Source organism: Apteryx rowi, unplaced genomic scaffold (genome assembly GCF_003343035.1).
Source record: "Apteryx rowi isolate R43461 unplaced genomic scaffold, aptRow1 scaffold_14, whole genome shotgun sequence".
NCBI lineage: Eukaryota > Metazoa > Chordata > Aves > Apterygiformes > Apterygidae > Apteryx > Apteryx rowi.
In genome coordinates, this window is record NW_020447641.1 from 2,647,389 (window position 1) to 2,662,871 (window position 15,483).

Below are 15,483 nucleotides of genomic sequence, written 5' to 3' on the forward strand. Positions count from 1 at the left end.
ATATTACAACCAGTAAAGTAAATAAAAAACAATTAAAATCATCTAGCTGATTATATTTCTTCTGACATAAACATGGAACTCTATGTGCCACCTTTCAGTGTTACTTTTTAAATTCAAATAGAACTCAAAAGTATGCATAAAACAAAAAAACAGACAAAAAATCCTTTTTTTCACTTTGTCACACTTCCTAATCTTTTATTTTCTTCTTTCATTTCATTTTAAGTATGAATATCCACCACCTGAATATCATCAGCCAGGATTTTAAAGTTCATTAAACTTGATTTTAAACATGTTTTACTTTAGTCTTCTACACAGGAATTGAGGAGGAAAAAAACCATTTCCTCTGCCTTCTTTAAGAGCTTCTCTAGAGCTTTGTCTTTAGCTATTACTAATACTATAGTTCTTTCATTTATCCAAAAGATTATCCACTGTCTGCGCACCTTCTAAACTTGAAAGTAAAAGACAAGTTCTTTTGATCAATTTACACTTCTAAAGGTGCATCTAACCCCCCCCCCCATATGAATACTGGGGTAAATACAGCATATTACATTTTAAATATTTTGAATTATAATATCACAGACTGTTTATGCTGCTAAAAGCTGAAGGAGTAGGGGAAAGGTCTTTCTTCTGAGACTGAATATCCCTCTTCCATGGGTTCTGACTCTTTCCTCTTCCTGAGGATAGAGAAAGGAAGGCCTTCATTTTTTTTTCTGTCTTCATATGTCTCCTCCATTAATTTGGAGGAAATAAAACTTCACTTTTACTTCTGTATGTGATCAGTGAAGTGGCTTTCTTGAGTAAATGTTTTGTATGAGATCTCCTTATTATGTCAAGTCCAAAAATAAGACAGGTGATAAATTCATTAGTTGTACACTAGGGCAATTTCATATTTCAACACAACTGAGAATTTCTGACTATGAACAAAAATAAATGAAGTTTCTAAACAAAATTAAGGCCACTGTCAGAATTATGCAAAAGCTTGCAAAACTGATCGTATTATCTGTGGTTATGGCCAGCTTAAGTTGGGCACTTATCTTAAATAGATAGTTTTAGCAAAACAAGTCAGTAACTAACTTTTTGCTGACATATGTCATCCACTTTTGAAGGCTCCTGTTAATGACTAAGAAGAGGCAGAACACTTCCTCTGTAGCTGCATGGAAGACAAGGTTTACTATTTCTTTGCAGGGAAAAAAAACCCTGAATGTTTCAGGAAGAGTTTTGACTTGGTAGAAATTGTAAATACTTTCTAACTTCCCTCCTCCCTGTCATGTCAAACAGTCCTGTCCACACCCAACTTAATAGCCAGAAACAGCAGAATGAGCAGTGTGGAGAAGTATTTTCTATTTTACTCTCCTTAGTCAGAAAAATGGTTATATTGACATTTAGTCTCCATATAAGACTACACTTAAAAAAGCTACACTTGAGAGATACTAATGAAGCTGGAAAGACAGAAAAATCCTGTTACTGTTACAAAAATGTAGCATCTGTGAGAATAAACAAAACTAAATCCATGAGAATTTAGCCATGCCTCAGTTTCAAAAGAGTGCAAGTGTAGTGAATCGAAGCCCAAAGGTACTTCTCATGCAAGTCAGACTTCTGATGTAACAGTGACCAGATTTTTTCTATCAGCACTTCAGAATGAAATATACCTTTGGAAATACCTGACACATCATTATTTTTAGAACAGGATCAGTATCCTACCAACTCCTCTGAATACATGCACTAAGTCATTAAAAATATCATTTAAACGTGTGTTTCCAAGAAAGAAACAGTGCCCTTCCTAGAGCGCGGATCCTCTGAAATCTTATATTTGAACAAAAGACAAATTAAAAAATTTATTGGAAACTTCTAAACAAAAAATAAAAATACAAAAATCAAACCTAGAAGAGACAGATGGAACAAGCTGCTCATATTAATAAAGCCCAAAGCAGATTCATATTCAAACATTTTCTGTAAACACAAGTATACTTTTCTATTATTTAAAGCAGCATTGGCACACATCACCTTTTGACACAACTGTTCTAAATCTTTATTGTTGTAAAATCAAGTCACCATATAGAGGAAAAAAAGGAGGGGAATAGCTCTACTAGTTGTGCAGTCATCTTTAAATTCTTGCTCAATGAGAATATTAAATGGCAGAAAGGAGTATAAAAGGGAGAGGAGAAACCTGGATTTTTCTTTATGTCATCTGTTTTTTCTAACAAGTCTAGAAAATACATGCTCAAAGTTGGTTTTAGAAAAAGCCATACATTTAAGCCTTGAAAATTATTGTACTTGTGATTAAATCTAGGTTATAAATTAACGTATTTACCTCCTTATATCAGAAAGATTGCCTCAGTATCAAGAATTGCTTGTTCTTGACTGATGCAGTATTTCATTATTGTATGGAAAGAATGCATCAAAAATAGATTTGGGGAATGGGTTGGAGTCCAGTTGCAAACATTTGATCACCTTAATGATGGGTTTCCAGTTCAAGAATTGTCCATTCCCCTTGAGGGGAAGAACAGTCTTCAGATGAAAAGCTTGCCACTGTAATGCTTGCTGAAGAATCATCAAGTGGAGACATTATCTCAGTCCATCTACTGAAAGTGTCAACTTGCGATGTACCCTGAGGATTTGAACCATCTCGTGCCAGAAACAGTGTCTGATTGATAAGACATTGTGCTAAGTTAAGGTCTTCAGGAACAGAGTTTTTGAAACCTATATTTGAGTCCTGCTCAGATAATAATTGCCTGAGAAGAGTCCAATCCTGTTCTGCAAATTGCTGATCTTCAAAATCCACATCTAGAACTGCTGTTTCCGAATCCATCCTCTGCTCAATTGCTTCTCCAACATCCATCTCATATATTGGAGAAAGGGTTTTTGAAGGTCGATGTTCATACATGCAGGTTTGTGCCATTGTGTCATAATCATCTATGTCTCCTGAAATAATTCACAATACTGTACAATGTAAAAATTGAAGATGATCTTCCCCTCAGGGCTGTGTAGAGCAAAATTTAACTCATTCAGGAAGATCCAACCAGGTTAAAAAAAAAGGGGGGGGGGATGTAATACAAAATTGACAAAAATTGAGGCATTTATTTCCTATATAAAAAACAAAGTATGGTTTATAAATTAAAGCAGCAATCACCACTGGTAATTAACAGTAAACCTCCATTATAAAGTTTCTGATACAGAAAGTGACAAGCTATGTAAGTACACATTTAATGCACATGAAATTTCTCATTTACTACATAAATTAAATTTAGACCAGGAGGTGCATGGAGGGAATTAATAGAGAATGATTACTGAATGGTGACTTACGCTATGTCAGCTTAGAAAAGAATTAAAAACAAAATAGTTTATCCACAGGCTTATTTCTATACTGCACATGCAAGGGCAACTGCAGGCAAGAGCAAGCAAACTTAAAAAAAATAGTACAGCTTTTAATGTCTTCTTGTTCTGTGGTGTAGCTGAACATAGGTCATCGTCAGCATTTCATTACTCTTGAATACACAATAGTTATAATCAGCACTATTGTATATTTTTGATGGGATAATAAACTGAATTACTGATACAAAGACGACAAAACACAAAACAACTAGACAGGTAATCATCTAACTCTGTGAAACAAGTTAGAACTTTTCTATATATAATTATTAGTTCTAAGTATAATCTCTCTTTTAGGAAATTAGCTTTTACTGGTAAAATTTAGAATTGTAGACATCTCATAAGCTCTAAATCAGAGTTCAAACCTGCTCCCACTGATGTATATGGCAAATATTCAGTTATATTCAGTGGGAGAAGGATCCAAATTTGTGTATAATATAATATATAAATAATTTACAACAGTAATGCATATAGCTGTTAAGTAAACAGTTCAGTGCTCTTTAGTTAAGGTTATTACTGTAGTTATTGCACATCCCATTCAGACATACTGTATGTTGTCAAGCAGACAAAACAAATACTGATTTTCCATCAAAAGTTGATGCTGTCAGTGTTAGATTGGATCAAAAATAACTGAACTACAGACAACTGTGTCCAGTCTTCCTTTTAGTATTACATAAAACCTGTTTTCCTTTAGTAGTCAAGTTTCTTATTAACAGCTGGGTGTTTATGGATATTTCAAACAGACAAGCATTCTGTACCCAAGTGAAATACTTTAAAATATTTAAATTTAATGTATTTTTTCAGCCAAAATTACTTCAGTTCAGGATTCAATCCCAGACAAACTGCCAATGTTTTCACTATTAATTTGTTTTTGAATACTGAGTGTTTCTATTTCTGTACATTACCTGGAAGTAAATCAGTATTAGCGTATTCAGTAGTTGCTGGTTGACTGTCTCTCACTTGACCTTCCTGAGTCAGTAATTGATTCTTATCGGGTTCTACAGGTTTTGCAGAGCTGCTCTTCTGCATATCAGAATTAGCATCTCTGTGATGAAGATCCAGATGACATGGTCTTTCTTGAGATTTTGCATCATTGTCTAAGTATTTATTGCACTGTTGAAATTCACTAGCCCCTTCATTCTTCATATTTACTTTTTGCTTTTCTGCTGGTGGACACAGGCTAGCTGCAGAGCATACCTTCTCTGGACAGTTTTGTTCAGTCATTGAAGCACCTTGATTCTCCTTTCCTAGGATTTCAGTGTCACGAAGAAGAGAACTTTCACTGTTATCCAGTCTGTTGTCTCTGTCCTTATGCTGTTTGCAATCCAGGAATCCATCTTCAATTTCCAATGAGTATCTTGAATAAAAAGTCGTTCCGTGATGCTCGTGAGAAACACTGTCAAATACATCTGAAGGAGTAAGAGAATCTATTGAATGCTGATGTGATGTACGAGCTTCCACTCTATCATCTGATCCCAATTCTTCACATTCATCTACTGAAAGTAAAACAGATCGTTTGAAATTTTTAGTTTTAGAAAACTCTTGACTTGCAGTATTATTTTCTGTTGCATCTTCAAAAGCTAAATTATCAATTCCTTGGAACTGTTGAGTAGGAACATCTGATGGAGGAAAGTTTCCTGCAACATTTTCTGCTTCAGATCTGTCATCTTCTGTTTCATCAGCAGAAGAAGAAACTTGGTCTGTTTCCTGAGTAAACTGTGCATTGCCAAAAGCAGAACTTTCATTTTCTCTAGTATTGGTCTTTTTTGCACTTTCTTGATGTGACCAAATTTCAGATCTTTTTCTTGGTATTTCATCATCACTTGTTGAATTAACACGGAATAGATCAGAACCCTCTTTTTTCATTTTCACTTCTATTCTTAGGCTGCTGTCATAAATTTTTAATTCCTCAGGTGTACTTGTGTCACTGCTGCTTCTTCCAAGAAAATCATGGCATAACATAGTGCTGCATTTGGAAATCCCTCTTTCATTGGATCCTTCATCATCCTGAGAGCCTCCAGCATCATAATCTTCTGATCTTGGTTTTATATCATCAGAGGATGTGGTTGCACTGCCAGTATCTGATTCAGGACTCTCTTTTGGATCGAGTGCCCCTGTACTCCAGTGGTCCACAAAGGGAATTTCTGCATTTTCATGGTTTTCCGTCATTTCTGTAGCATCTATAGGCTCTATGTAATTAGGTGAACATTTTTCTGTTACTTGTTCTTTGGCACATTTTGAAACATCATCTAAATCTACTGTAATTGATTTGTATTCAGTCAAGGCTGATCTATCACACAACTCATCAGCTGTCAGAAATCCCTCCATCTGAATTTGAGATGATATTTCATCCTCTTTATTGGATATCCTTTTAGAAAAGCTTGGTAAAATACTTTCACCATAGTTAAGACCTATTTCTGTGTTTAATGTATTACTTTGTTCAGCACAGACTTTTGTTGCTTCTGAATGTTTCATCCTTTCTCCTGAAGAAGTAGCCTTTTGATTGGTTTGCTTGGAAAAGTCTGAGTATCCATCACTAGTAGACTGTGYGTGACAGTGATATTCAGCAATATTACCATTTTTCCTTGCATTTTTAAGCTGTTTAATTTCAGTTGCATCTCTGCAGATTTTTTTTGCTTCCATTTCATTTTGGACTGAAACATTCGTTTTAGGAATAGTTTGTTCAATAATTACAGGAAAAGAAGATTCAGATTGTAATTTGTGTTCCCCACTGTCAGGAGGATTCACTAATTTTTGTTTATCATGTTGACAGGATTCCAAGAGTACATCTTCTTTGCTATCTTCCATCAAAGAGTTCAGACATTCATTTTGCTTTGCAGAACTGTATTCGTTATTATCATGAAGCTGAACTGCCACAGCATCAGCCATATGTTTTTCAGGTTTCTGTCCTGAAGTTCTGTGCTCAGAGGTGTGCATAGTCTTCTGGACAACAGGAGATTCACTTCTTGAATGTCTTTGGGCAGAGGACTGTGATTTTAATACAGATTGCCCAGCTGTTTTCAGTTTTGGGTCTTTATTGTTCATACTCTCACCATGCTTTGATTGAGTCTGAGTTCTAGGTGTTACTATTTTTGCAGTGGCTTTTGCTACAGGTGTTTGCAACTGCTTAACACTCTTTTTCTTAGTTGAAGGATGTTTTTCTGAAAGTGTTGTCTGAACCAAATGTTGTATCACATATTTTTCTTCATTTTGTTTTGGAGACATTCCTGATTTCAGTGAATTTGGTGATTCCCCCTGAGATCCTAACAAATAGGAGAAAAAAAAGAATGTAAAGATTGTACATTTCAGTCAAAGTATATACAATGAATTTATGTCATTTGATTAATAGTTATTTAACTTTTTATGCAGCTAAGGGATTTAAGGCTTGTTAAAGAATTAAAAATTAAGATCTTAAATACAAACACTGGACAAAAATACCATCTTGCATTTATATGCCATCTTTGAAACTAAAGCACTTTACAGACTATACACAAAGAAATTACTTCACCTGTCACTGAAGTAGTCATCATTGGGGTAGAAAGCAGCAACTATCTAATAGTGTATAGAAACACTGCACAGCGGTTTAGCACAGGAAGTGATGAGCACTGTATTCAATTTATATTGCAGAGGAAATGAAAGTAGGCAGAATATAGTTTCATTAGTTACAATATGATTAGAACACTAGAATTAATATCCTTGCTCTGTTAGAAAATGCTGCAAGATCTTTAATGACCACAAATTGACAGAACCTGTTTTATATATCATAATACATTTAAGATAGTATAACTTGAACACTTTTTTTCCCCCTCAGTCAGTCAAAATGGGATTAAAAASGGTTCCATCCTTAACATTTTGCATCATTTCACAGCAGACCATCCTCTGTGGTCTAGGATGTCATTTCCCACACTGTTGAAATCAAGAATTAAGTTTGTGGGGTAAATAAATAACAGTAGAGCTACAGCTGGGGGGGTCAACAAAAAAGGAAGGCATAAACTAACAATTCATAAAGAAATTTTAAATTCTAGTGGCAGTGCCAAGGACAGAAAGATTTTCTTGTCCAACCAGAGTATATTTGTCTGCATATGACTATGATTTAAAATATTTGTTTAGATTACACGTCTCCTATCTAAGTTTATTATTTACAGTTACTGCAACTACCTTCTCTGTAACAATAAAAAACAAATGGAAGCATTCACCTGATACAAAAGATTCTTTTTGACTCAAATGTTTGGTTAGGAAGCTAGTTATGTAAAAGAAAAAATACTTTGAACTTGGATTCCACCAGTTTTGTAAATACAAAAAGCAATTATAACAGATTATTTAGAAAGTATTTCCTTCAAGCAGTGTGCAGTGTGGATCTTTGATGCATATTATAAATGTTTGATCTACAGAATTACTGTTGAACTCAGTGGTGGCTCCAAGTGCAGAAGTGCAATGTATCAGCAAAATAAAAGACTCTGAAAAGCAGATTAGAGAGATGGCCTTCACTGCCAGTTGGTGGATTTTTCCGCTTGTTTAACTATTGTGAAGTTGACACACATTCATTTACATTTTATAGTTTAGGGCTGTCAGCAAAAATGAAATATGGAAAATAAACAGAATTGTTCAGAAGATTTTGCCAAATACTTGTGCTAAAAAGATAGCATAAAGCTTTGCATAACAATGGAGGACTGTTTCGTTGTCACATGAAACTTTACCTTGATTTTTGGGAGAACTGGTAGGTGTGTTCTGTGCCTTTTGCTGAGTTGCAGAATTGCTACTCACAGTCCCTTTTTTCTTTAGAACAGCTTGTACGTTTTGTTCATTACCCCCTTTTCCAGTTGATTTTTTTGTCACACTGGAAATAAAATATTATATGCATTATTTATAGGCTTAAGATCTATAAATGTTTCATGATATTTAAGCAAATAATATATGTATTTTAATATACACAAATATATAATGAAAGCATGGAAAATACAACCTAAGATTCATAATGCCTTTTCCCTTTTCGAAAATAAAAATATATATACATATACATATGTTTCTGTATATATATATGAAAATAACCAGTTTCACAGGGTTTCAACTGTCCTCCTGTCCAGTGTTTTTGTAATTCAATCTAAGCTATTCCAGAGGTGACAATTTTACGACACCTTGTATAATCATTAACTGTCCAGTATGCAGAGTTCTGAATGACCTATAACAACGTTAGAATGATTAGTATAAAACAATCCAACACAAAGGCAAAAACAGTTTTATCYTTAAACAGTGTTTCCCATAGCTAACTAATTTTTTGCTAGAAACATGCAACAGGCAACTGTTTTGGGGTATTCTTAGGTTAAAAAGAACATGTTGACTTAGCAGTAAATTTAATAGTTCAACTGAAAAAACCCTTCACATACATACATATAAAGTAGCATACTGAGTTGTAACAAACCTGCTTGCTGCCACATTAGCCTCCAGCTCAGTCTTTTTTTTTTTGTTGGTGAGTCCATTTGATATCTTCAAAGACGACTTTGTTTTCACTATAGCAAAGTAAATTCAAAGTTAATTAAAGGGGAAAATGCATGGCATACAAATACTGAAGAAATTCTAATATACAGAGGTGAGCTATTGAAAACAGTGTAGATACTAAACCTGGAAAACTTTACCATTTTACATGGCCACTAGTTGATGATAGACTTTTTTAAAACATCATAAAATAAAGTTTGTTAATAGTGGAGAAATTTAATATTCTTATCTAAAGTTAATATTCATTTACATGGGAAGAAGGGGACACTATCAGTCTAGAATAGTTTTTTATTTTTTAAACTCCCTAGACTGTTTTTCAGTGTATGACCAGGCTGTGACAAGTCAGAAGGGGATTATTACTTTTTTTTTTTATTTTAAATTACCAGTATATATTTTTTCTTCTTCTACCAATTTATCCTCTTTGGGTTCTTCTGTCTGTTCACTGGMAGTCTGGATATCCATGCTTGAATTTGTTGATTTGCTGGAAGTTCCTGCCCCGGTTACAGAGGAGGGAGATTCCTTTCCTGTGTTTTTTTTCAATGGCTTTGTTTTGATCTGCATGCCGGACGTTCCGGTCAGCACTTTAGGTCTGGCACCTGCAGTTTTGCCTTCTTGGTTCTTTAGTCCTTTGCCAGTTCCTGAATTTTTCTGTCCACTTGCAGATGATGTCTTTTCAACATCTTGCTTGGTAAGCATGCTTTCAGCTTTTGCATTTCCATTATTCTCTATTTTTGGCTTTATAACAGCTCTAGCCTTTGGTGAAGCAACTTTTTCTCCAGGTTTTGAATCTTTAGTAATCTTGGAAACTGTTTTTTTGCCATCTTTCCCCTTTACATCCTCATTCTTTGAAGCCTTATTAGCAGTGTTTCTGTTGGTGCTTGATGCATGTCCAGATGCTCCTAATCCATCAGATTTCATTTTATCCTGATTAGTGGAAGTATCTCCCCAGCAATCTTTCCTGCCTTGTTCTGTCCAGGATGTATTCTTTATACCAACTGATTCACTAATGGATTTGTTTAGCTAGGAAAAAAACAACACCAAAAAAAAACCAGAAGAGATTTATTCCACTAAACCATCCATAATCTTTCATTTCTGAAACACAGCTACTATTTTAATCTAATCTAAAACAACAAGATTGGGCATAGAAATTTTATATTTTTATATTTTTTCTTTCAGCTCAAATTACTGGCTTTCAAAGATAGAAATGTACCAGAAACTAAGTGCAATGCCCAGTAAATCTCTTGTGAAATACTACTCTATACAGAGGATATGGAAATATCTAAGCAAAATCTCAATTTTACATTGGACAGATTTTTTTACATTATTTATGATTAGTGTCTGCTGAAGGAAACTTTTTTTTTTGAGTTATATATGCACATATTCCAAAGAGGAACAAAGACTATGAATTATTATGAACATAAAAACAAAATTTAAAATACATGTGATACAGGAAGTTTTTAACCATTACTAACAGAGTATCCACTAGATGAGTGGCTGTAGTTCATTCTCTCAGGTAAAGATATTTTCTGGAATACGGAGAATTAAATGAAATGGAATCTTTGTGATACCAAAATATTTACATTGCATCCATCCCTAACCATCAAATCATATAAAACCCATACTATTTTTCTACCAAGTAGTTATGTAATTTCAAGTGAGAATCTCAATGTTAAAAGTGAGGACACTAACATGTATTATTTCAGGGCAGGGAGTGTCATAGATTGTGCTGTGATGGCTTGTGACAATACCAGAGATTCATTAGCTCAGCAGCAAACCATTTGCTTTGGGAACCAGAGATCAGTTTCATTACATAGCAACAGGGGAATGTGAGTTTCTGAACACAGATTCYTATCTTTTATTTGAGCTTATCCATTTGAAAATGTAGTAGAGCATAGGATGAGTCCTGACTGGACTTCCAATAACGGATTACAGATTTCGATAAAATACTAGTTTACAAGGAAAATATAAATTTTCAAAAGTAAATTCCATTAATTAATATGTGAGAAATTAATATTGAATTAAAATGTAAATGATGAAAATAGTAACATTTACAAGCATTTGAGTATTTTTAATATTTGGATGTAAATGTTTACCTGAGAACTAGTGAATACAGGTTTTTTGCCAAGTCTTCGATCATCACCCTTGTCAAAAGCCGCTGTAAAAGGAAAAAAAGCATTTTCTTTACTATTACTCATGAGACGAGGGAGACAGAGAAAAGAGTCCAGCCTACTCAATTAACATGCTCTGAAACCAGAAAGCAATTCTTTAGGTCCTGTAATTATTCTAAGAAGGCTAATTTTGCTGACATGGCAAATGTTAAGTGGAGAAATACGTTTTTATGTTCAGAACAAAAAATGTGGTATCTGTAGTGAGGTCATGTGGCCATAGGCAAGTTGTTTAACTCTTCTGTTTCCCCATCTCCATGATAAGACACACTTGTTTCTCCAATCTTAGCCCACTCAAGGCTTGCAGTGAACTGAGATCTTTGAAAACATGTACTAAAATTTACCAAAAAAAGACACTTTCAAAGTTTGCAGAAGTTCTAAAGCCAAAATATCTAAATGTACATGATAATATCTCTTTAGTCAGCATACAGCTTAATGTCACGAGTTATCCTATGATTGTCATGTGAAATTTTCAGGCAGTGAATGCCTTTTTTTTTTTTTTTTTTTTTGACTGTTCTACTCTGGGAGGGAAGCATTTTTCAATAAAGCCTTTAAATCAATCGTGCTTGTAGAATAGAAAAAGGATATTTATAGACACTGTACAGACCCAAAATCGATAAGGATTCTTTTTTGTTTGTATTAATGTTCCAGTTGGAAAAAGGTCTTACAAAAAAAGGATTAAAAAAATTAAGCACTTGGTCCCTCATACTCTGACATACTATTTATACATACAAAAACCATATCCATGTATAACAATAAGATGAAAATTCTGCTGAATTCTCATTTAAGATACTAAAAATAATTTTTATATAGGTCTGTAAAAATCACACAAGAAAAGGTATGTTGAAAATGGCACCACAGGGATCTAATGTTTTCTCCAACAATGACTCTGCACATTAATACACACCAATATATTAGACAAAATCCGTATAGACTTGTGTCTAGGAAAACACAAAAAATGTTGTGAATGAAAAAACCCACAATATTATGTCATCTTTTGGCATTTTTCCTTCTCCTTTATAGTGTGCTAATTCTATATAGGTTAAATCCTTAAAGAATAAACCACCACCAGGAATCTGTAAGATGAAAGTTGATTTAAATGATCCCAGACAGATTTCACCTGAAGATTAAAATTAGTCTGACAGTATTGCATAATTGCTTCACCTAAAATTAAAAACAGATAATTCATGTAAACATTCCAGTCTGTTTACAAATAAAATGCATCACAGCTCTGAGTTATAATATAATCTAAAAGATAAAACAGTTTCTGGCAAGATGGAGTTCAGATGACTAATGGCACACCTCACTCTTAATTTTTTTTTTTGCATTGAAAGCCCTACTGTAAAAAAGCCTAAACATAATTTAGAACAAGGATGCAGACATATTCAAAAAAAAAAGCAAGAAGAAAAAAAAAAGCTTGTTTCTGAAGCCAGCTCCTCAGCTTCTGAAGGTCTTTATAATCCAGGAAAAAATCATAAGCCTGTTCTATAAAGTAGCAGTGAGACCTCGCTTGGCTACACCCCTAAATCATGCTTATAAAGACTGACACTGCATCTTTCTCTCAACGTGTAATTCTAGAATAAAATTTTAATCCATCTATAAGCATGAACAATTTTATTACTATAATATTCTAGATGCTAATGTCTTTAACAAAAAGGACATTCAAGTGTTTACCTTTTCTTTGAATCAAAAGTGATTTGATTATACAGAAGTCTTCAACACATTTTTTTCTTTTATAACATTGTACTATCAAAGCTAATACTCAACAATAAACCTGACTCCATCATCAGTTCCGCACCCTCAGAATATTTGTGTACTTCAAAACAAAGAAACGTTCAGAACAAAAACTCCTTTTGATTGGAAGCTGAAGTCCTGCCTGCTCAAATTTTTAGAGAACACTATGCAGCTCCTTAGGGGCTCTGCAGTAGCACACACAATATCACAATACCAATCAACTGTGAAGGCAAGCCATCTGCATTTACTCACAGTGCACATGAGATAAGCATTATGCAAGAGACAAGCAATATTTATGCAATAATATAGAAAACCAATAAAAGATAGAAACCAAATTCATAGAACTCATAGAACTGATAATCAGCTTTGTGCAGATTTAATTCTTCCACAGTGCTCATCTCCTTAAAAAGGAGACAGATAAGTTCTACTGCAATATTTTCATTAATTCAGAGTAGCTGTAAACAAGAATAGAATCAATCTGCATGTCTTTGGTCGCTATTGTATGCAGTCCCAGAAAAAAAACAAAACAAAACAGGGGAGACTTATTCACAGAAAATGACTTGCTGATTTCCATGTCTGAAACTAGCTAAACACGCTATCTTGCTTTCGGTTCTGAAACTCCACTTTAGAAACCTAGAGCATCACAGACCTTGCTATAATTTGTTTCTGGCTCCCCAATACTGCCTAAATTYTGTATACTAAACAGATTACTAAACAGCTATAATGCCCTTTGATGCCACACATACCTGCCTCTATTTTTTGTTGATGGTCTGGCCTCATCAGCTTCCAGCTTTCTGTGTGACGAACAGCATAAAAAGACTGAACCAGGAAGACCCAGAGCTTATCACGCAGAGCCTGGATCTTGCACGTAAAACCCTGTGTTCAAGTGACAAATCAGCAGCTGGCGAGAGGCATATTGTCATAGCAACCAGTCATTATTCCTTTCAGAATCTACTTACTCCCTAAGCTAGATCAATGATGTCATCACTAATATTTTATGATGGCCTGGTAGATAGAGATGCTGTTTCTGAAAGCGTATTGCCCACCACTGTAATTTTTACAATACTTTGAAGCCAAATCATTCCAAGGCATACTAAAGCACTGGAAAACACAACATTCCTTTTTTTTTTTTTTTTTTTATGAACCCCTTAATAGCTCTTTACTATCAGCTATATCACAACAAGGTCAAATACTCTGGGGAAAAATAATGCATCTGATTAAATTTTCATTGCTTTTACCAAGATGATCTATAATAGCACCAGATCGCAGTAATTCATTTTGCATTTATTTTTCATTTTTTGCTGGTAGCATCATTCTGGATTTTAATCAGTATGTCATATTTATTCATGAATTATCCCTAGCATTACAGTCAACCACATCTTAAATATTATTATTCGTTATTTAAATTGTGGGACTATACACAGCATGTTACWCACACAGAGACAGACACCTCCCCCCAATCCAAAAAACACACATCAGATTAAGATGCCCTCTTACTTCAGAAGACATAATCTTAAACAAAAGCAAATGTGCTGTGCTTTTTACAAAATGGAAAAAAAGAGACAGACATTCAGACAGAGAGAGAAAAAGCTCTCTTCCCCAGTACGTTTAAGATAACTGAACATTTTAGTAAGTCTTCCCGCAGCACAAACTTAAAATGATAGCAAAGAGTAATGGTGCACATGAGAATCATATTCCCACTAACATGCAATACATTTTATTGTTGCCATAGGTAGGGCTTTTCTAAAAAAAAAAAAAAGTCATTATGCAGTGAACTACTGCCCATATTTTCTGCACTTCCAACAGGACTTTGGACTGAGGCTAGTGCCTTTCTGTGTTCATCCAATTGCCTTTGAGCCACCTGAGCTCAAACTGCGTCATCTGATTTGAACCCTCACACGAAACAATACCAGAATATTCTTTCCTACAAGCACTGCACATTGTAAAACCTACCATCTCCTTCACATTTGTGGAGTTCAACAACATATCCACAGCTACCAGAAGCAAGCAGCTATTTTCAGTATTAATACTTCTTTCAATTGCATTAAAAATTAGTTCTAGAAGGTCAGGTTTGCTGCTCATTGCCTGTGCCTGAGGAAACAACAAAAGGCAGCCATTTAAAACAAGAGCGTACTTTGTATGCAGAAGCCCTACTGAACAGAAAGGGTCTGCTATCACATCAGTGTGGGAGGCATTCCAACAGCTGAACATTTTCCTGTGTACCTATTCCATACCCCTTCCCCCTCCAGGTCTTTACAACAATCTTGAGACCTCTCTGGTTAACCCAAATTTTAGGAACATACAGCCTGTGATGAATTTGCAGCCACACACAACTCTAAATCCAAAATGTTTTAACATCTGCATATTTAATTTTTTTAATTTGCTACTTATTAAAAAAACTTCTTTGGGAAAAATGAACCTGGTAGATGACTAGGTAGGTTCTAACTAGGACCTACAGCATTGCCACATTCCTGCATCTTACAGCAAAAATCACTGAAAGTTTGAGTATGCTGCTGATATTCATAATCATTCCTATAGGTATATGCTGTCATTTGGGGGGACCCAGTGTTATGGAAACTTGCTGGAAGTTCATGTACGTATTTATCCCTTTGCAACCTAGAAATTGTCCCACTAAATTCACTGGAACTTCTACATAACTTAGGCACATACATGAACACAGTATTAACCCTTAATTTACTTTAAAATAACACTTATAAAAACT

General features: G+C 34.5%; 1 protein-coding gene across 1 annotated transcript in view; it reads right to left on the minus strand.

The window, feature by feature from the left end:
• Positions 1-1,607: 1,607 nt before the first annotated feature.
• The window catches only part of LOC112961897 (AP2-interacting clathrin-endocytosis protein-like), a 36,586-nt gene continuing 22,710 nt past the window's right edge, over positions 1,608-15,483 (minus strand). Inside the window, exons 11-18 of the mRNA XM_026057590.1 lie at positions 14,715-14,852; positions 13,508-13,637; positions 10,956-11,017; positions 9,246-9,882; positions 8,789-8,876; positions 8,067-8,206; positions 4,275-6,632; positions 1,608-2,922 (exon numbers count right to left, since the gene is read on the minus strand). Coding sequence (XP_025913375.1) covers positions 2,453-2,922; positions 4,275-6,632; positions 8,067-8,206; positions 8,789-8,876; positions 9,246-9,882; positions 10,956-11,017; positions 13,508-13,637; positions 14,715-14,852 — 4,023 coding nt within the window. The 3' untranslated portion in view covers positions 1,608-2,452. The remainder of the gene's footprint in view (positions 2,923-4,274; positions 6,633-8,066; positions 8,207-8,788; positions 8,877-9,245; positions 9,883-10,955; positions 11,018-13,507; positions 13,638-14,714; positions 14,853-15,483) is intronic.